Here is a 21,067-nt window from a genome sequence, read left to right on the forward strand (position 1 = left end):
CTCTTCCTGCTTTCTCCCCAGACCCTTGGATCCCTTTGGTCCTAAGATCTAAATCTAATTTCTTCAATGTTTGGGCCTCAACTATTTTCTGTGACAGAGAATTCCACAGGCTTACCACTCTCTCAGTGAAGACATGTCTCCTCATCTCAATCTGAATGGTCACCCCGTATCCTTAGACAGTGACTCCTCATTCTGGACTCCCTGGCCATTGGGAACATTCTTCCCGAATCTACCTTGTCTAATTCTGTTAGAATTTTATAGGTTTCTATGAAATTCCCCTGTCATTCTTCTGAACAAAGAGAATGAAGAACAGGACAGCACAGGAATGGCCCTTCAACCCACCAAGCCTATGCTGACACATGACACCTTTCCAACCTAAAAAACTTGCCTCTATGCAGACCATATCCCTCTATTCCCTGCCTATCCATGCATCTGTCAAGATACCTCTTAAACATTGCTACTGTACCCGCCTCCACCACTGGCTCTGGCAGCACATTCCAGGCACTGACCACTGTCTGTGTAAAAAAACACTTGCCTCTCATCTCTCCTTTAAACTTAAACTCATGTCCCTCTTTCCAACCTGAGAAGCAGACTCTGATGATCCACCCTATATAATATTAAATACTTCCATCAGGTCGCTTCTCAGGATCTGATACTCTATTGAAAACAATCAAAGTTTATCCAACCTCTCCTTCTAGCTAATACACTCCAATCCAATTAACATCCTGGTAAACCTCTTCTGCACCGTGTCCAAAGCCTCCACATCCTTCCTATAGTGTGGGGAGCAGAACTGCACACAGTACTCCAGATGTGGCTTCACTGAAGTTCTATACTCAGTGTAACTGATGAAGGTGAGCATGCAGTAAGCCTTCTTTACCTCCTTAACCACTTGTGTTGCTACTTTCAAGGAGCTATGGACTTGCACCCCAAGATCCCTCTGTATATCAATGCTCCTCAGGGTCCTGCCATTTACTGTATGCTTGCCTTTTGCCTTTGACCTCCCAAAATGCATCACTTCACACTTGTCCGCATTAAACTCCACCTGCTATTTCTCCATCCAACTTTCCAAACGATTTCTATCCTGTTGGATCTTTGACAGCTCTCCTCTTTATCCACAACTCTACCCATTTTTGAGTTGTCTGTAAACTTACTAATCAGGCCATCTCGACTTCCATCTAAATCGTTTATCAATACGACAAACAACAGAAGTCCCAACATCCAGATTCTTGCGGAACACCATTGATCACAGTCCTCCAGTCAGAGAAACACCCCTCCACAACCACCCACTGTCTGCTGGGAGAAAGTGAGCACTGCAGCTGCTGGAGATCAGAGTTGAGAGTATGATGCTGGAAAAGCGCAGCCGTCAGGCAGCATCCAAGGAGCAGGAGAAGCTCTTCATTGGGAATATGGGGTGGGACCCAAGGCGGTTGAGAGTTAAATGGGAGGTGGATGGAAGGTATCTGGGAATGCAATAGACTGATGAAAGTGGGGGTGGAGGGTGGAAGATGACACATTCTTCCTCCAGGTGGCTAGAGGTGTGGGCACAGGTTTTACACCTCAGCGGTGGCAGGGGAAGGTGCCAGGGGTGGAGGGTGGGTTGGTGGGGGACGTGGATCTAACAAGGGAGTCATGGAGGGAATCATCTCTGCAGGTTGCAGATAGGGGTGGGGAGGGAACTATATCTCTGGTGGTGGGGTCTGTTTGTAGGTGGAGGAAATGGCAGCAGATGATATGTTGTATTATCCTCCGCCAAGGGCATGTAAGTCCTGGGCCTCCTCCCCTGCCAAACGCTAGTCACCCAATGCTTAGAGGAAGACTACCTCATCTTCTGCCTTGGGACCCTCCAACCCCAGGGCATCAATGTAAATTTCACCTGTTTCCTCATTTCCCCATCTCCCACCTTATTCCAGATCCAACCCTCCAACCCAGCACCGTCCCTTTGACCTGTCCGCTCCACTCTCCTCTCTGACCTATCATCACCCGCCATCTCCATATCACTTTCCCATCTACCTTCCCCCCCAGCCCCACCCCCCTCCCATTTATCTCTCAGCCATTCCTGATGAAGGGCTTATGTTCGAAATGTCAACTCTCCTGCTCCTCGGATGCTGCCTGACCTGCTGTGCTTTTCCAGCACCACACTGTTTGACTCTGTCTGCTGTGGCCAAGCCAATTTTGTATCCAACTCACCATGTATCCCATGTGACTTAATCTTCTGCATCAGCCTACCTTGAGGGATCTTGTCAAACACTTTTCATGTGGATAACATCCCTGGCCTACTCTCACCAATCACCTTTGTCACTTCCTCATGCTCCTTTATTGCATGTATCTCAAATTTCCTCTTTCCTGACATCACACCTACTGTTTGGCGACCTAATTAAACTATGCTTTTCCAAGTAATGCCACCCACATTGTTCTCTTGGTGTTTCTCACCTCTCCTCATACAAATTCCACATTGTCAGAGTTAATCTCCTTCCGCCCTATTGAATTAATTTCCTCGAAGCAGCCATGCAACTCCACCTGCTTTCTTTCTCGTCTGTCCTTCCTAAATTCTGAATACCTCTGGATAATCCGTTCCCATCCCTGGTGTCTGTACTGCCACATCTCAATAATCCCAGCTGTATCAAAGAGTCATAGAGATGTACAGCATGGAAACAGACCCTTCGGTCCAACCCGTCCATGCCGACCAGATATCCTAACCCAATCTAGTCCCACCTGCCAGCACCCGGCCCAAGTCCCTCCAAACCCTCCCTATTCATATACCCGTCCAAATGCCTCTTAAATGTTGCAATTGTACCAGCTTCCACCACATCCTCTGGCAGCTCATTCCATGCACGTAGCACCCTCTGTGTGAAAAAGTTGCCCCTTAGGTCTCTTTTATATCTTTCCCCTCTCACCCTAAACCCATGCCCTCTAGTTCTGGACTCCCCGACCCCAGGGAAAAGACTTTGCCTATTTATCCTATCCATGCCCCTCATAATTTTGTAAACCTCTATAAGGTCACCCCTCAGCCTCTGATGCTCCAGGGAAAACAGCCCCAGCCTGTTCAGCCTCTCCCTGTAGCTCAAACCCTCCAACCCTGGCAACATCCTTGTTAATCTTTTCTGAACCCTTTCAGGTTTCACAACATCTTTCCGATAGGAAGGTGACCAGAACTGCACGCAATATTCCAACAGTGGCCTAAGCAATGTCCTGTACAGTGTAGGCCCTAAAAATGAACAATAACTGAAGGAACCTTTTAAATGCAGATTCTTGATTTTCTCTTTACAACTTGAGAGACACTGAATTTAAAAGGACATTGACCAATGGAAAGCAAGAGGAACAAAAGCACTAAAATCACTGAAAGAGACAAAACAGCTCAATAACACATCTGATTCCATTTGTTTTTACTCGTTCCAAACGTTTACGCTGGAATCTCTGTCTCTTTCCTTTTCCCTGAAATGTCTGCTCTGTCTCCTTTTCCTCTTTTAAGTTCCAGCCTTCTTGTTTCTAGTTGTCTATCCTGTTCAAAATTAAGCATTTAATTTTCATTTCCTGCTTCTCAGTTATCTCATCTGCAATCCCCTCCAATTTAATTGACTCATTATCTTGTTTGCTTTACTGTTCTTCCAATTTCAAATGCTGTGCTATCATCTCAGTTACATCTGCCATCGTAGCTCCTACTTTTAACACTAACTGCTCTACCAACTCAATTAGTCCATCCTTGAGTTACTTTTGCTAAGTCACTTCAAGATAACTCTTCCTTTTCCAGAAAAGTCTGGGTAACTGCTGAACTTGTTTGGTTTAAAAATGCATAAAGATCCTGGTATATCTCCTTACATCTTTTTCCAACATTTCCATGTTCACTATCCCCCCCCGAATGGCCTAATTTATTTGTTTGGATGTTTAGGCGCAGAAACTAAACCAGGAAATACAAGGCCTTTTGCTGTGGATCGATGAAGTTGAAGGACAATTGTCTGCAAATGGACTTTGCGAAGCAGCTCAGACAGCTCAGGAGAGATTCCAGCTTCACCTGGTGAGTAATGAGGCTTGTGGGCTCAGAGCTCAAAACTGCTGCTAATGTGTCAGCCCAGGGCTGGGTCAGGCCTGTCAGGATCCCTAACTTCACACTAAAACCTCCCCGAAAATCAACTCCCACTTTTTCGACTTTACAAGGGGACTTCACGTTTAAAAAGTATAAAAGCAAATTAACGTGGATGCTGGAAATCTGAACAAAAAACAGAAATTACTGCAGGAAGCCAGCGAGTCTGGCAGCCTCTGTGGAGAGAAAGCAGAGTTAACATTTCTAATTCAACATTCTGAGAAAGACTCGTACTAGAAATAACTGTGTTTCTGTCTCTCTACAGATGCTGCCAGACCCATTTCTGTTTTCATTTTTAAAACTTACCTACTGTGACTCCGAAGGGAAGGGGGAGAAACAGGAGAGCGATAGTGACAGATCTAATGGTTCGAGGAACAGACAGGAGATTCTGTAGTCACAAGCGAGACTCCTGGATGGTATGTTGCCTCCCAGGCACCAGGGTCAGGGATGTCTCAGATTGATTTTTAAGGGGTAAAGAGAACAGCCAGAGGTTGCCACCCGGGTTGATCGAGTTATTAAGTAGGCAGATGGTGTGTTGGCGTTTATTGGTGGAGGGATTGAGTTTCAGAGCCACGAGGTCATGCTGCAGCTGTACAAAACTCTGGTGCAGCCGCTCTTGGAGTATTGCGTACAGTTCTGGTCACCGCATTATCGGAAGGATGTGGCAGCTTTGGAAAGGGTTCAGAGGAGATTTACTCGGATGTTCTTATGAGGAAAGGTTGAGGGACTTGAGGCTGTTTTCGTTAGAGAGAAGAATGTTGAGGGGTGTTAATTGAGACAGATAAGATGATCAGAGGGTTAGATAGGGTGGATAGTGACAGCCTTTTTCCTCAGATGGTGATGGCTAGCACGAGGGGACATAGCTTTAAATAAAGGGGTGATAGATTTAGGGCAGATGTCAGAGGTAGTTTCTTTACTCAGAGAGTAGTAGGGTAGTGGAATGCACTGCCTGAAACAGTAGTAGACTCGCCAACTTTAAGGACATTTAAATGGTCATTGGATAGACATTTGGATGAGAATAGAATAGCGTAGGTGAGGTGGGCTTCAGATTGGTCTCATAGGGCAGTGCAACATCGAGGACCGAAGGGCCTGTACTGCGCTGGAATGTTCTATGTTCTAAGTTGTGGTACATATCGGTACCAATGACAAAGCTAGGGAAAGGGATGAGGACCTGAAAAGTGAATATAGGGAATTAGGTTGGAAGCTAAAAGGCAAGATGAGCAGAGTAGTGATCTCAGGATTGCTACCGGTGCCATGGGCTAGTGAGGCTGGGAAGAGAAAGCGAGTGCAGCTGAACATGTGGCTGCAGGGATGGTATAGGAGGGAGGGCTTCAGATATGTGGATCATTGGGATACCTTCTGGGGAAGATGAGACCTGTACAAATTGAATGGGTTGCACCTGACCTGGATGGGCACCAATATCCTGGATGGGAGGTTTGCTAGAGCTCTTCAGGAGGGTTTAAACTATATTGGCAGGAGGATGGGAGCCGGAGCTATGGATCAGAGGATGAGGTAGCTGGTGAACAGGCAGATACAGTGTGCAGACAGTCTGTGAGGATGGATAGAAAGTTGATCGGGCAATGTTGCAGTCAGCGTGGTGGGTTGAAGAGTGTCTATTTTAACTCAAGAAATGTCAGGAGTAAGGGTGATGAACTTGGAGCTGTGATGTTGTGGCCATTACTGAGACTTGGATTTCACAGGGGTAGGAATGGTTGTTGGATGTTCCAGGATTTAGATGCTTCAGGGAGGGAGATAAAAGAGGTGGGGGAGTGGTATTGCTAATTAGGGATAGCATCACAGCTGCAGAAAGGGAGGTTGGCAAGGAGGGCTTGTCTACAGAGTCAGTATGGGTTAAAGGCAGGAACAGGAAAGGAGCAGTCACTTTGTTGGGAGCTTTCTATAGATCCCTCAATAGCAACAGAGACGTGGAAGAACAGATTGGGAGACAGATTTTGGAAAGGTGCAGAAGTAACAGGGCTGTTGTTACAGGTGACTTCAACTTCCCTAATACTGATTGGAACCTCCTTAGTGCAGATAGTTTGGATGATGCAGATTTTGTTAGGTGTGTCCAGGAAGGATTCTTAACTCAATAGGCCAACTAGATGGGAGGCCATATTGGATTTGGTGCTTGGCAACAAACCAGATCAGGTGTCAGATCTCTTGGTGGTAGAGTATTTCGGTGATAGTGATCACAACTTCCTGACCTTTATTGTACTCATGGAGAGGAATAGGAGCAGATGGTTTGGGAAAGTATTTAATTGTGTGAGGGGGAATTACAATGCTATTAAGTAGAACTATGGAGAATAAGTTGGGAGCATTGGAGGTGGAGTGGACAGCAAAGAAGGTTACCTCGGATTATAAGGGATCTTGATCAGATGGGCCAATGGGCTGAGGAGTAACAGGTGGATAAAAGCAAATTACTGCAGATGCTGGAATCTGAAACCAAAAGAGAAAATGCTGGAAAATCTCAGCAGGTCTGGCAGCATCTGTAAGGAGAGAAAAGAGCTGACGTTTTGAGTCGAACTGACCCTCTGTCAAAACTTTGACAAAGGGTCAGTTAGACTCAAAACGTCAGCTCTTTTCTCTCCTTACAGATGCTGCCAGACCTGCTGAGATTTTCCAGCATTTTCTCGAGTGGCAGATGGAGTTTAATTTAGATAAATTTTAGGTGCTGCATTTTGGAGAGGTTGAACAGGCTTAGGCTATTTTCCCTGGAATGTCGGAGGCTGAGGGGTGACCTTATAGAGGTTTATAAAATCATGAGGGGCATGGATAGGGTAAATAGGCAAGGTCTTTTCCCTGGGGTTGGGGAATCCAGAACTAGAGGGCAAAGGTTTAGGGTGAGAGGGGAAGGATATAAAAGAGACCTAAGGGGCAACTTTTTCACTCAGAGGGTGGTAGGTGTATGGAATGAGCTGCCAGAGGATGTGGTGGAGGCTGGTACAATTGCAACATTTAAGAGGCATTTGGATGGGTATATGAATAGGAAGGGTTTGGATGGATATGGGCCAGGTGCTGGCAGGTGGGACTAGATTGGGGTGGGATATCTGGTCAGCATGGACGACAGAAATGTGGAGGTTGTTTAGGAATCACTTGCTGATAGTGCTGCACAGGTCTGTCCCACTGAGGCAAGGAAGGGATAAGTAGGGTGAAGGAACCTTGGATGACAAGGGATGTGGAACATCTAGTCAAGAGGAAGAAGGAAGCTAACTTAGGGTTGAGGAAGTAAGGATCAGACTTGGCTCTAGAGGGTTACAAGGTAGGCAGGAAGGAACTGAAGAATGGACTTCGGAGAGATAGAAGGGGCAGGAAAAAGCTTTAGTGGGTAGGATTAAGGAAAACCCTAAGGCATTCTACACTTACGTGAGGAACAAGAGGATGGCCAGAGTGAGGATAGGGCCGATCAAGGATAGTGGAGGGAGCCTGTGCCTGGAGTTGGAGGAGGTCGGGGAGATCCTTAATTCACTACTGAGAAGGGCCTTTCCATTTGTGAGGGCAGCATGAAACAAGCTGATATGCCCAAACAGGTTGAAGTTAATGAGGATGTGCAGAAAAATTTGAAAAACATGAGGATAAATAAGTCCCCTGGGCCAGATGAGATATGCCCAAGGTTACTACAGGAAGCGAGAGAAGATTGCTATGCTCCTGGTGATGATCTTTGTGTCCTCACTGTCCACTGGAGTCGTGCCAGATGATTGCAGGGTGGCAAATGTTATTCCCCTGTTCAAGAAAGGGAATAGGGATAATCCTCGGAATTACATAGAACATCACAGTACAGTGAAGGCCCTTCAGCCCTCAATGTTGCACCAAACTGTGAAACCAATCTAAAGCTCATCTAACCAATACTATTCCGTTATCATTTATATGTTGATCCAATGGCCATTTAAATGCCCTTAAAGTTGGCGAGTCTACTACTGTTGCAGGCAGGTCGTTCCATGTCCCTACTACTCTGAAACTACCTCTGACATCTGTCCTATATGTATCACCCCTCAATTTAAATCTATGTCCCCTCAGGCCAGCCATCACCATCAAAGGAAAAAGGCTCTTACTGTCCACCCTATCTAACCCTCTGATTATCTTCTATGTCTCAATTAAGTCATTTCTCAGCCTTCTTCTCTCTAACAAAAACAGCCTCATGTCCCTCAGCCTTTCCTCGTAAGACCTTCCCTCCATACCAGGCAACATCCTGGTAAATCTTCCAATGCTTCCACGTCTTTCCTACAATGTGGTGACCAGAATTGTACACAATACTCCAAGTTTCATACAGCTGCAACCTGACCCCATGGTTCCGCAACTCAATTCCTCTACCAATAAAAGCTAACACCGTATGCCTTCTTAACAACCCTATCAACCTGGTGGCAACTTTGAGCGATCTATGTTCATGGACACCGAGATCTCTCTGCTCATCTACACTGCCAAGAATCTTACCATTAGGCCGGTACTCTTCATTCCTGTTACTCCTTCCAAAGTGAATCACCTCACGCTTTTCCACATTAAACTCCATTTGCCACCTCTCAGCCCAGCTCTACGTCTCTCTGTAACCTACAACATCCTTCCGCACTGTCCACAACTCCACTGGCCTAGTATCAGCCGCAAATTTACTAACCCATCCTTCAATGCCCTCATCCAGGTCATTTATAAAAATGACAAACAGCAGTGGCCCCAAAACAGATCCTTGCGGTACCCCACTAGTAACTGAACTCCAGGATAAACATTTCCTATCAACCACCACCCTCTGTCTTTCAGCTAGCCAATTTCTGATCCAAATCGCTAAATCACCCTCAATCCCAATCCTCTGCATTTCTGCATTAGCCTACCATGGAGAACCTTATCAAATGCCTTACTGAAATCCAGATACACCACATCAACCGCTTTATCCTCATCCACCTGTTTGGTCACCTTCACAAAGAACTCAATAAGGTTTGGTGAGGCCTGGCCCACCTTTCACAAGGATGCCGACCTTAAAGATGTTCTCCTCCTCCTTCTACAAGGATCTCAGTCAATCTCTCTCTCAATGTACCCCCCAAGGTTACCTACCTTCCCCCCAGCACCACCCACCTCCCATTTATACCTCAGCCCCCTTGGCCCACAAGCCTTATTCCTAATGAACTGCTTATACTTGAAACGTCGATTCTCCTGCTCCTCAGATACTGGCTGACCAGCTGTGTTTTTCCAGCACCATACTTTTTGACCCTTCACAAAACTATGCTGACTATCGATAATCAACTTATTCCTTTCTAGATGATTATAAATCCTATCTCTAATAATCCTTTACAAATCTTTGCCAAAAACCGAAGGAAGGCTCAATGGTCTATAAATTTCAGGGTTGTCTCTACTCCCCTTCTTGAACAAAGGGACAACACTTGCTATCCTCCAGTTGTCTGGCACTATTCCTGTAGATAATTACAACATGAAGATCAAAGCCAAAGGCTCTGCAATCTCCTCTGACTTCCAGAAAATCCTAGGATAAAACCAGTCCGGCCCAGGGGACTTATCTATTTTCACACTTTCCAGAATTGCTAACACATCCTCCTAGTGAACCTCAATCCCATCTAGTCTCGTAGCCTGTTTCTCAGTATTCTCTTCGACCACATTGTCTTTTTCCAGGTGAATACTGACAAAAAGTATTCATTTAGTGCTTCCCCTATCTCCTTGGACTCCACGCACAACTTCCCACTACTGTCCTCGATTGGCCCTAATCTTACTCTAGTCATTCTATTATTCCTGATATACCTATAGAAAGCTTTAGGGTTTACGACTTCTCATGTCCCCTCCTGGAACTTCTTAGCTCTCTCTTTAGGTCTTTCCTGGCTAACCTGTAACTCTCCAGTGCCCTAACTGAGCCTTCACATCTCATTCTAACATAAGCCTCCTTCCTCTTGACAAGAGATTCATCTTCTTTAGTAAACCACAGCTCCCTCGCTCGACCACTTCCTCCCTGCCTGACTGGTACATACTTATCAAGGACACACAGTAGCTGTTCCTTGAATAAGCTCCACATTTCAATTATGCCCAAGACCAGTCTGTGTTTGGCAAAGTATTGGAGAGGATTCTGAGAGACAGGATTTATGATGATTTGGAAAATTATAGTTTGATTAGAGATAATCAGGAATGCCTCACAAACCTTATTGAATTTTTTGAGAATGTGACAAAACGCATTGATGAAGATAGAGCAGTGGATATGGTGTACACCGACCCTCCGAAGAGCAACCCACCCAGACCCATTCCCCTACATTTACCCCTTCACCTAACACTACGGGCAATTTAGCATGGCCAATTCACCTAACCTGCACATCTTTGGACTGTGGGAGGAAACCGTAGCACCCGGAGGAAACCCACGCAGACACGGGGAGAATGTGCAAACTCCACATAGACAGTCACCCGAGTCGGGAATTGAACCCAGGTCTCTGGCGCTGTGAGGCAGCAGTGCTAACCACTGTGCCACACTTTTTTTTTTGCCCCTTAGGGCTCTTTTAAATCTTTCCCTTCTCACTCTAAACCTATGTTGTTAAGAAGGTGTATGGTGTGTTGGCTTTCATTAGCAGGGGGATTGAGTTTAAGAGCTGTGAGGTTATGCTGCATCTCTATAGAGCCACATTTGGACCACATTTGGAATATTGTGTTCAGTTCTGGTTGCCTCATTATAGGAAGGATATGGAAGCTTTAGAGAGGGTGCAGAGGAGATTTACCAGGATGCTGTCTGGACTGGACTGGAGGGTGATGAAAGGTTGAGGGAGCTAGGGCTTGATAGAGGTGTACAAGACGGTGAGAGGCATAGATAGAGACTTTTCCCCAGGGCAGAAATGGCTATCATGAGGGGCCATAGTTTTAAGCTGATTGGAGGAAAGTTTAGGGGAGGTGTCAGAGGTAGGTTCTTTACGCAGTGTGTGGTGGGTGTGTGGAATGCACTGCCAGCGGTGGGAGTAGAGTCAGATACATTAGGGACATTTAAGCGATTCTTGGATAGGCCCATGGATGATAGTACAATGAAGGGTATGTCGGTTAGTCTGATCTTAGGGTAGGATAAAAGGTCGGCACAACATCGAGGGCTGAAGGGCCTGTACTATGTTGTACTGTTCTATGTTCTATTCACAAAGCATGCTGCAACACTGTAACAGTTCTCAAAGCAGTTATTAAAGTGTTAAATCTCCTTCTTCATTGTGAGAAGGAATCATATACTAAACGGGTTAATAAATGAGGTTTTAAGGAATAAAGAAAGGAGTAGTCACACAATTAGGAGTGTATTACAGACCTCCACATAGTGAGAAGGAGAGGAAGATAGATAACATATAAATGTGGACAAAGTTTGGCCTGTAGGAATAAGAGGGAAATAATAGGAGGCGACTTTAACTGTCCCAACACAAACTCTGTTTCAAACAGTACAAGGGGCACTGAGGGTGAAAATATTATGTACTGTGTCCAGGAAACTTTTTAAATGATACACGACAAGCCCTTTGAGAGGGGACACTATTCTGGATTGAGTTTTAGGATAAAAAGATGGACAAGTTGGTGAAGTGACAAAGACTGTTCCCTCCGTGACTACCTGGTCAGATCCACGCCCCCCCCCCCAACAACCCACCCTCCCATCCTGGCACCCTCCCCTGCCACCGCAGGAATTGCAAAACCTGAGCCCACACCTCCTCCCTCACCTCTATCCAAGGCCCTAAAGGAGCCTTCCACATCCATCAAAGGTTTACCTGCACATCCACTAATATCATTTATTGTATCCGTTGCTCCCGATATGGTCTCCTCCACATTGGGGAGACTGGGCGCCTCCCAGCAGAGCGTTTCAGAGAACATTTCTGGGACAACCACACCAATCAACCCCACCGCCCTGTGGCCCAATATTTCAACTCCCCCTCCCACTCTGCGGAGGACATGGAGGTCCTGGGCCTCCTTCATCGCCGCTCCCTCACCACTAGACGCTTGGAGGAAGAACGCCTCATCTTCTTCCTTGGAACACTTCAACCCTAGGGCATCAAGGTGGACTTCACCAGTTTCCTCATTTCCCCTTCCCCCACCTTACCCCAGCTCCAAACTTCCAGCTCAGCACCATCCTTATGACTTGTCCTACCTGTCTATCTTCCTTTCCACCTATCCACTCCACCCTCCTCTCTGACCTATCACCTCCATCACCACCCCCATTCACCTATTGTACTCTATGCTACTTTCTCCCCACCCCCATCCCCCATTTATCTCTCCACCCTGGAGGCTGCCTGCCTCTACTCCTGATGAAGGGCTTTTGCCCGAAACGTTGACTTTCCTGCTCCTCGGATGCTGCCTGACCTGCTGTGCTTTTCTAGAGTCTGGGTTCCAGCATCTGCAGTCCTTGTTTTTACCGAGTGTTTTTCCAGCACCACTCTGATCTAAACGGTGACTGTATCAGGGCTAGTGACCACAATTCAGTTAGAGTTAGTATTATTATGGAAAATGACAGAGATAAATCAGGAGGAAGCGTTTTACACTGGATGAAAGCAAATTTTACAAAACTGAGAAGTGACTTGTCTGAGGTCAGAGCTGCTAAAGGATAAATCGGGAAACCTGTAGAGGCTCTAAACAGTGAGATCCATAGGACTCAAAACAGGGATGGACCCTCCAAAAATAAGAATGGTCCTCCACATCAGACCCTTGTGGTTGTCTAGAAAAACACAAGGGAACATATCTATTGGGGAGCGTTTTAAACTGGTAGGGAGTGGGGATGAGGGGGATCTTAATTGAACTGAATTTGCTTTTTTGTCACACATACTCAAATGAGTGAAACACCATCTTAGGTACAGATTCTTCAGTATAAGTGCTCAGGGTAAACAACTAGAGATTAAAAAGTCCAACATTACAAATTGTAGGAATACATTAGAAAATAGAGAAATTAAAAAGTTCAGTACAACAATTTTTCCAATCCAATCAACCTGGCCCCTAGCCTCCAATCCACACTGGGCCTTGACTCCAGACTTCACCAGGCCTCACTTTGAGGATCGTAAGGCTGGGAGACCGCTCTGGAATCACCTTAAGAATGGAAATCCACACTGAGGCTACACCAAGCTGAGACACCATACTTTAGATCAGAGTGGCGCTGGAAAAACACAGCAGATCGGGCAGCATCTGAGGCGCAGGAAAATTGACATTTCATCAGGAATCCTGATGAAGGGCTCCTGCCCGAAACATCGATTTTCCTGCTCCTTGGATGCTGCCTGACCTGTTTTTCCAGCACCACTCTAATCTAAACTCTGGTTTTCAGCATCTGCAGTCCTCACTTTTGCCCTGAGACACCACTACATCAGGCCAAGAGTTCACCCACACTAAGCTGAGAGACTGCTATGCCAGGTCCATGCTGAAGCCGAGAGTCCAAGTCCGAGGCTGGCAATTGGCCAAGAGCCTAAATGTGTGGTGCTGGAAAACCACAGCAGATTAGGCAGCATCTGAGGAGCAGGAGAATCGACGTTTCATCAGGAATCCCTAATGAAGGGCTTATGCCCAAAACACCAACTCTCCTGCTCCTCGGATGCTGCCTGACCGGCTGTGCATTTCTAGCGCGATGCTTTTTGACTCTGATCGCCAGCATCTGCGGTGCTCACTTTCTCCAATTAGCCAAGAGTCCAAATCGGCACCGAGGCCGGGAATTCAGGACATCACTGAGAAGAAAGAGATAGAAAAAAAGAACATAAAAGAGAAAAAGGAATGACAAAAGAAAACAAAATGGACAGTGGATAAGCTCAGTTGGAAGTGTCAACTCTACCGCCATCTTGGCAAGAAGCTCAAGTATTAGTGAGAATAGAGAGACAGATGAGAATGGTTTGGATGCAAAAAAGGGCGAGTTAATTAGAAAAGGTGGCAACAGCAAATCAGAGAAAGAGGTAAGACTGATAAATTAAACTGCATTTATTTCAATGCAAGGGGTCTTACAGGTAAGGCTGGTGAAGTCAGGCCATCGATGGGAATGTGGCATTGGGAATGCACATTATTCCAGGGACCTAGGTGAGGGAAGGGCAGGACTGACAGCTCAACATTTTGGGTCTTAGATGCTTTTGGAATGTTTGAAAGGGAAGCAAGAGAGGGGGGGAGTGGCATTTTTGATTAAGGAAAATATTACAGCTGTACTTGGAGAGGATATTCCCAGGGGATCATCCAGTGAAGCTAAATGAGTGGATCTCAGAAATAAGAGAGGAATAGGATTGTACTATAGGCCACCTAATAGTCAGTGGGAAACTAAGGAGCAAATATGTAGGGAGACCTCAGATATGTAAAAGTAATAAGGTTGTAATAGTAGGGGATTTTAACTTTCCAAACACTGACTGGAACTGCCAGAACGTTAAGGGCTCGGATGATGAGGAATTTGTTAAACACGTTCAAGAAATTTTTCTTTATCAACCTGTAGATGTACCTACTACAGAAGAAGCAAAACCTGGCTTGCAATGCAGAAATTCGCCAACAGCATGGGTTCAATTCCTGCACTGGCTGAGGGTACCATGAAGGACTCCTTCTCAATCTCTCCCCCAGCCTAAAACACGGTGACCCTCAGGATAAGCTATGCCAGTTGTCTTGCTTTAATGAGACAGCACCATCATCTGAACAAAGAAAACATGCAGCCCAGGAACAGGCCCTTCGGTCCTCCAAGCCTGAGCCGATCCAAATGTATTGTCTAAACCTGTCGCCCAATTCCTAAGCATCTGTATCCCTCTGCTCTCAAATAGGTCCCCCCCTCCCCCCCCCTTCCCCCCCTCCCCCCGCACCGTCTCCCTTTTTCCTGCTCTCTCCACCCCTGCCCTTTCCCTCTCTCTCATTCTTCCCCTCCCCTTTTATCTCCACCCCACACCTCCCTCCTCGATCTCTCTCATTACACCCCATCTCCCACTTTCTTCACCCAGAGAGTGGGAAGCCTGTGGAAGTCTCTGCCACAGAAAGTGATTGAATTTAAAATACTTGTCACAAAGCTGGTCCTTTTCTCAAGGATACTGTGTCCTTGGATTCTTTCAGAAGGGTCAGAAAACTCCCCCAGTTCCAAGGTGACTAGTTTGGTACAGAGATGAAAAGGATGTTGAGAGCCCTTTTGTTTCTATGTAAACAGATGAGACTTCAGGCCAAAGTGGTCATGTTTTAGCAGTGACCTGTATAATGAAAGGGGAGTGGTCAGCTCTGTAGCTGAGCAGTTCAGTCCAGAGTTAGTTTGAACTTTAGCTGTGGACTGTATGAACAGGCTGCAAAACCTCTCTCTCCTTCTACCCTTCTAACTTCAACCTGTAAGCATGTGTTCCATTTATACTGGGTTTTAAAGGGAGTTTGCTTATTGGGACTGTTGTGTATATTCGGAACAGCATAATTAAGTCTAGTTTGGATAGACTGAGTTCTGTAGGGGTTCTTTATTCTGTTCTTTGTGTTGCATTGTGTAATTTTGTGAATAAACTTTTGTCTGCTTTAAAGCCTAGTAGTCAACCTAGCTAACTTACTCCAGGACCTAAACAAATTACAAAGTAATGGTCTGGGTTGCCTGCTTAAGAATGTTTTGAGTGGTCTGGCCTAATCCATAACAGATTGAATATTTTCATGAAGCAGTTAGATATAGTTCATGGTACTAAAGTGATCAAAGGGTATGGGAGGAATCAGGGACAGGGACATAGCTGTATTTGATAATCAGCTATGATCATATTGAATGGCAGAGTCGGCTTGAGGGGTCAAATGGCCTCGTCCTTCTTCTATTTTCTATGTTTCAATGAACATTGGAGCAGGAGGCCATTCAGCCCCTCGAGCCTGCTCCATGATTTAATATGATCATGGCTGGTCTCATCTCAATCCCAACCACACCTTCCTGCCCACTCTCCTTAACCTCTCAACCTTTACTCATTAAAAATCTATCTGTCTATCTCCTCCTGGCACTCAAAGGGCTGCAGAGGAGGTTCACTAGGTTTATTCTGGAGTTGAGGGGGTTGGTTTATGAGGAGAGACTGAGTAGACTGGGATTATATTCATTGGAATTCAGGAGAATGAGGGGGAATCTGATAGAAACATAAAATAATGAAGGGAATCGATAAGATGGAAGTAGAGAAGATGTTTCCACTGGCAGGTGAAACTAGGACAAGAGGGCACAGCCTCAAGATTAGAGGGAGCAGATTTCTTCACCCAGAGGGTTGTGAAGCTGTGGAATTCCCTAGCTGGATAGATTTTTGAACAGTAAAGGAATCAAGGGTTCTGGTGAGTGGGTGGGTAAGTGGAGCTGAGGCTATCAAAACATCACCCATGATCTTATTGAATGGTGGAGCAGGCTCAAAGGGTCAGATGGCCTACTTCTGCTCCTCGTTCTTCTGGACTTACTCAATGTTCCAGCAAGCACCACATTCTAGGGTGTAAATTCAATGCAAGCTGCCAAACTGGATCCAAAACTGATTTACAAACAGGAGGCAAAGGGTGATGGCGGAGGGCTGTTTTTAATTGGAAGCCTGTGACCAGTGGTCTACAACAGGGATCAGTGCTGGGACTCTTGCTCTTTGCTATGTACATTAACCACTTGGATGTAAATGTAGATGGTATAATTAGTAAGTATGCAGATGACTGGAAAATTGATGGGTGTCGTTGATAGTGAGGAGGATGGTCTCAGGCTACAGTTGAAGAGTGTGAATTAAAATCCCTAGTGTGGAAACAGGCCCTTCAGTCCAACAAGTCCACACTGACCGTCCAAAGAGTAACCCACCCAAACCCATTCCCCTATTTGCCCCTGACACTATGGGCAATTTATCATGGTCAATTGATCCAACCTACATGTCTTTGGATTGTGGGAGGAAACCAGAGCACCCAGAGGAAACCCACGCAGACACGGGGAGAATGTGCAAACTCCACACAGTCAGTCACCTGAGGCTGGAATCGAACCTGTGTCCCTGGCACTGTGAGGCAGCAGTGCTAACCACTGAGCCACAGTGCCGCCCTTCAGCAGAATGCCATTTCGGATGCTGTCCGACCTGCCGTGCTTTTCCAGCGCCACACTCTCGACTCTGATCTCCAGCATCTGCACCCCTCACTTTCTCCTAGGTCTCAGGCAACAGTCTGATATTAATCAGCTGGTAAATTGGGCAGAGCATTGGCAGATGGAATTTTATCCTGAGAAGTGTGAGGCAACAAATTTTGGAAGATATAATAAGGGAAGGATGAATAGTAGCTCCCTGGGGAGCACTGAGGAACAAAGGGACTTTGGTTACAAGTCTGTATTTTTGATTTTTCTGAAAGTGTCAGCACAGGGGGACAGTATGGCGAATGCATGTGGGTTGCTTGCTTTCATTAACTGGGGTGTAGAGTGTTGGAGCAGGGAAGTCTGCTTACAATTTTAAAACGCATTTGCTTAGGGCACAGATCAAAAACTCCTTCTGATGGCCACATATCAGAAGGACTGGAGAGGGTGTAGAATTTTCATCAGCATGTTGCCTGGGATGGAAAGCCTCAGTTATGAGGGGAGACTGGATAGACTGGGACTGTTCTCCTTGGAGCAGAGGAGGCTGAGGGGCAGCATTGAGGCATTATAATTGTGAAAACCTTTTCCCCATTGCAGATGTGTCAAAGAGCAGAGGGCAACAGTTTAAGGTGAGGAGGAAGTGGTTATGAGGAGATCTGAAAAAGAATGTTCTCACCCAGAGGGTGGTGGATATATGGACCGTGCTGACTGAGAGGGTAGTGGATATATGGACCGTGCTGACTGAGAGGGTAGTGGATATATAGACCGTACTGACTGAGAGGGTGGTGGATATATGGACCATGCTGACTGAGAGGGTGGTGGATATATGGTCCGTGCTGACTGAGAGGGTGGTGGATATATGGACCGTGCTGACTGAGAGGGTGGTGGATATATGGACCGTGCTGACTGAGAGGGTAGTGGATATATGGTCCGTGCTGACTGAGAGGGTAGTGGATATATGGACCGTGCTGACTGAGAGGGTGGTGGATATATGGTCCGTGCTGACTGAGAGGGTAGTGGATATATGGACCGTGCTGACTGAGAGGGCGGTGGATATATGGACCGTGCTGACTGAGAGGGCGGTGGATATATGGACCGTGCTGACTGAGAGGGTGGTGGATATATGGTCCGTGCTGACTGAGAGGGTGGTGGATATATGGACCGTGCTGACTGAGAGGGTGGTGGATATATGGTCCGTGCTGACTGAGAGGGTGGTGGATATATGGACCGTGCTGACTGAGAGGGTGGTGGATATATGGACCGTGCTGACTGAGAGGGTGGTGGATATATGGACCGTGCTGACTGAGAGGGTGGTGGATATATGGACCGTGCTGACTGAGAGGGTGGTGGATATATGGTCCGTGCTGACTGAGAGGGTGGTGGATATATGGTCCGTGCTGACTGAGAGGGTGGTGGATATATGGACCGTGCTGACTGAGAGGGTGGTGGATATATGGACCGTGCTGACTGAGAGGGTGGTGGATATATGGTCCGTGCTGACTGAGAGGGTGGTAGGAATAAAAGAATGACTAGGGTAGGAATAGGTCCAGTCAAGGATAGTAGGGGGAAGTTGCGTGTGGAGGCGGAGGAGATTGGGGAGACACTGAATGAATACTTTTCTTCAGTATTCACTCAGGAACAGGGCATTGTTGTCGAAGAGAATACTGAGGCACAAATAAGTAGAATGGATGGCTTTGATGTATGTAGAGAAGAGGTGTTGGAAATTCTGGAAAGGGTGAAAATAGATAAGTCCCCTGGGCCTGATGGCATTTATCCTAGGATTCTCTGGGAAGCAAGGGAGGAGATTGCAGAGCCATTGGCCTTGATTTTTATGTCCTCTTTGTCTACAGGAGTAGTCCCAGAAGACTGGAGGATAGCAAATGTGGTTCCCTTGTTCAAAAAGGGGAGTAGGGATAGCCCTAGTAACTATAGGCCGGTGAGTCTCACTTCTGTTGTGGGCAAAGTCTTAGAGAGAATTGTAAGGATAGGATTTATGCACATCTGGATAGGAATAATGTGATCAAGGATAGTCAGCATGGTTTTGTGAAGGGCAAGTCGTGCCTCACAAACCTTATTGAATTCTTTGAAAAGGTGACGAAGGAGGTTGATGAGGGGAAAGCGGTAGATGTGGTATATATGGATTTTAGTAAGGCGTTTGATAAGGTTCCCCATGGTAGGCTACTGCAGAAAATACGGAGATATGGCATTGAGGGTGAGTTGGAGGTTTGGATTAGGAATTGGCTGGATGGAAGAAGACAGAGGGTAGTAGTTGATGGCAAAGTTTCTTCATGGAGTGCCGTCACTAGCGGTGTTCCGCAAGGATCTGTTTTGGGACCATTGCTGTTTGTCATTTTTATAAATGACCTGGAAGAGGGGTTAGAAGGTTGGGTGAGCAAGTTTGCGGATGATACGAAAGTCGGAGGAGTTGTTGACAGTGAGGAAGCATGTGGCAGGTTACAGCAGGATATAGAGAAGCTGCAGAGCTGGGCAGAAAGGTGGCAGATGGAATTCAATGTAGCTAAGTGCGAGGTGATTCACTTTGGGAAGAATAACAAAAAGATGGGGTACTGGGCTAATGGTCGGATACTTGGTAGTGTGGATGAGCAGAGGGATCTTGGTGTCCATGTACACAGATCTCTGAAAGTTGCCACCCAGGTAAATAGTGCGGTGAGGAAGGCATATGGCGTACTGGCTTTTATTGGTAGAGGAATTGAGTTCCGGAGTCCTGAGGTCATGATGCAGTTGTATAAGACTCTGGTACGACCGCATCTGGAATATTGTGTGCAGTTTTGGTCGCCATACTATAGGAAGGATGTGGAGGCATTGGAACGGGTGCAGAGGAGGTTTACCAGGATGTTGCCTGGTATGGAAGGAAAATCGTATGAGGAAAGACTGAGGCACTTGGGGCTGTTTTCACTAGAGAAAAGAAGGTTTAGGGGTGACTTGATTGAGGTGTACAAGATGATTAGGGGGTTAGATAGGGTCGACAGTATGAACCTTTTCCCGCGTATTGAGTCGGGTATTACAAGGGGGCATAGCTTTAGATTAAGGGGGGGTAGATATAGGACTGATGTTAGGGGTAGGTTCTTCACTCAGCGAGTCGTTAGTTCATGGAATGCCCTGCCAGTAACAGTGGTGGACTCTCCCTCTTTATGGGCATTTAAGAGGGCATTGGATAGGTATATGGAGGATAGTGGGTTAGTGTAGTTTAGGTGGGCTTGGATCGGCGCAACATCGAGGGCCCAAGGGCCTGTACTGCGCTGTATTCTTCTATGTTCTATGTTCTATGTTCTATATGGACCGTGCTGACTGAGAGGGTGGTGGATATATGGACCGTGCTGACTGAGAGGGTGGTGGATATATGGTCCGTGCTGACTGAGAGGGTGGTGGATATATGGACCGTGCTGACTGAGAGGGTGGTGGATATATGGATCGTGCTGACTGAGAGGGTAGTGGAGATATGGACCGTGCAGACTGAGAGGGTGGTGGATATATGGACCGTGCTGACTGAGAGGGTGGTGGATATATGGACCGTGCTGACTGAGAGGGTGGTGGACATATGGACCGTGCTGACTGAGAGGGTGGTGGATATATGGACCGTGCTGACTGAGAGGGTGGTGGATATATGGTCCGTGCTGACTGAGAGGGTGGTGGATATATTGTCCGTGCTGACTGAGAGGGTGGTGTATATATGGACCGTGCTGACTGAGAGGGTGGTGGATATATGGTCCATGCTGACTGAGAGGGTGGTGGATATATGGTCCGTGCTGACTGAGAGGGTGGTGGATATATGGACCGTGCTGACTGAGAGGGTGGTGGATATATGAACCGTGCTGACTGAGAGGGTGGTGGATATATGGACCGTGCTGACTGAGAGGGTGGTGGATATATGGACCGTGCTGACTGAGAGGGTAGTGGATATATGGTCCGTGCTGACTGAGAGGGTGGTGGATATATGAACCGTGCTGACTGAGAGGGTGGTGGATATATGGACCGTGCTGACTGAGAGGGTAGTGGATATATGGACCGTGCTGACTGAGAGGGTGGTGGATATATGG

The 21,067-nt window shown here is 46.6% G+C and overlaps 1 protein-coding gene across 1 annotated transcript in view; it reads left to right on the forward strand.

The window, feature by feature from the left end:
* The window catches only part of LOC148152029 (microtubule-actin cross-linking factor 1, isoforms 6/7-like), a 205,826-nt gene that overhangs the window by 67,615 nt on the left and 117,144 nt on the right, over window positions 1-21,067 (forward strand). Inside the window, exon 9 of the mRNA XM_087994130.1 lies at window positions 3,887-4,012. Within this exon, the coding sequence (XP_087850256.1) occupies window positions 3,887-4,012 (126 nt within the window). The remainder of the gene's footprint in view (window positions 1-3,886; window positions 4,013-21,067) is intronic.

Source organism: Chiloscyllium plagiosum, unplaced genomic scaffold (assembly GCF_037043375.1).
Source record: "Chiloscyllium plagiosum isolate Xiang-an unplaced genomic scaffold, Cpla_swu_hap1 HiC_scaffold_2, whole genome shotgun sequence".
NCBI classification, from domain to species: Eukaryota; Metazoa; Chordata; class Chondrichthyes; order Orectolobiformes; family Hemiscylliidae; genus Chiloscyllium; species Chiloscyllium plagiosum.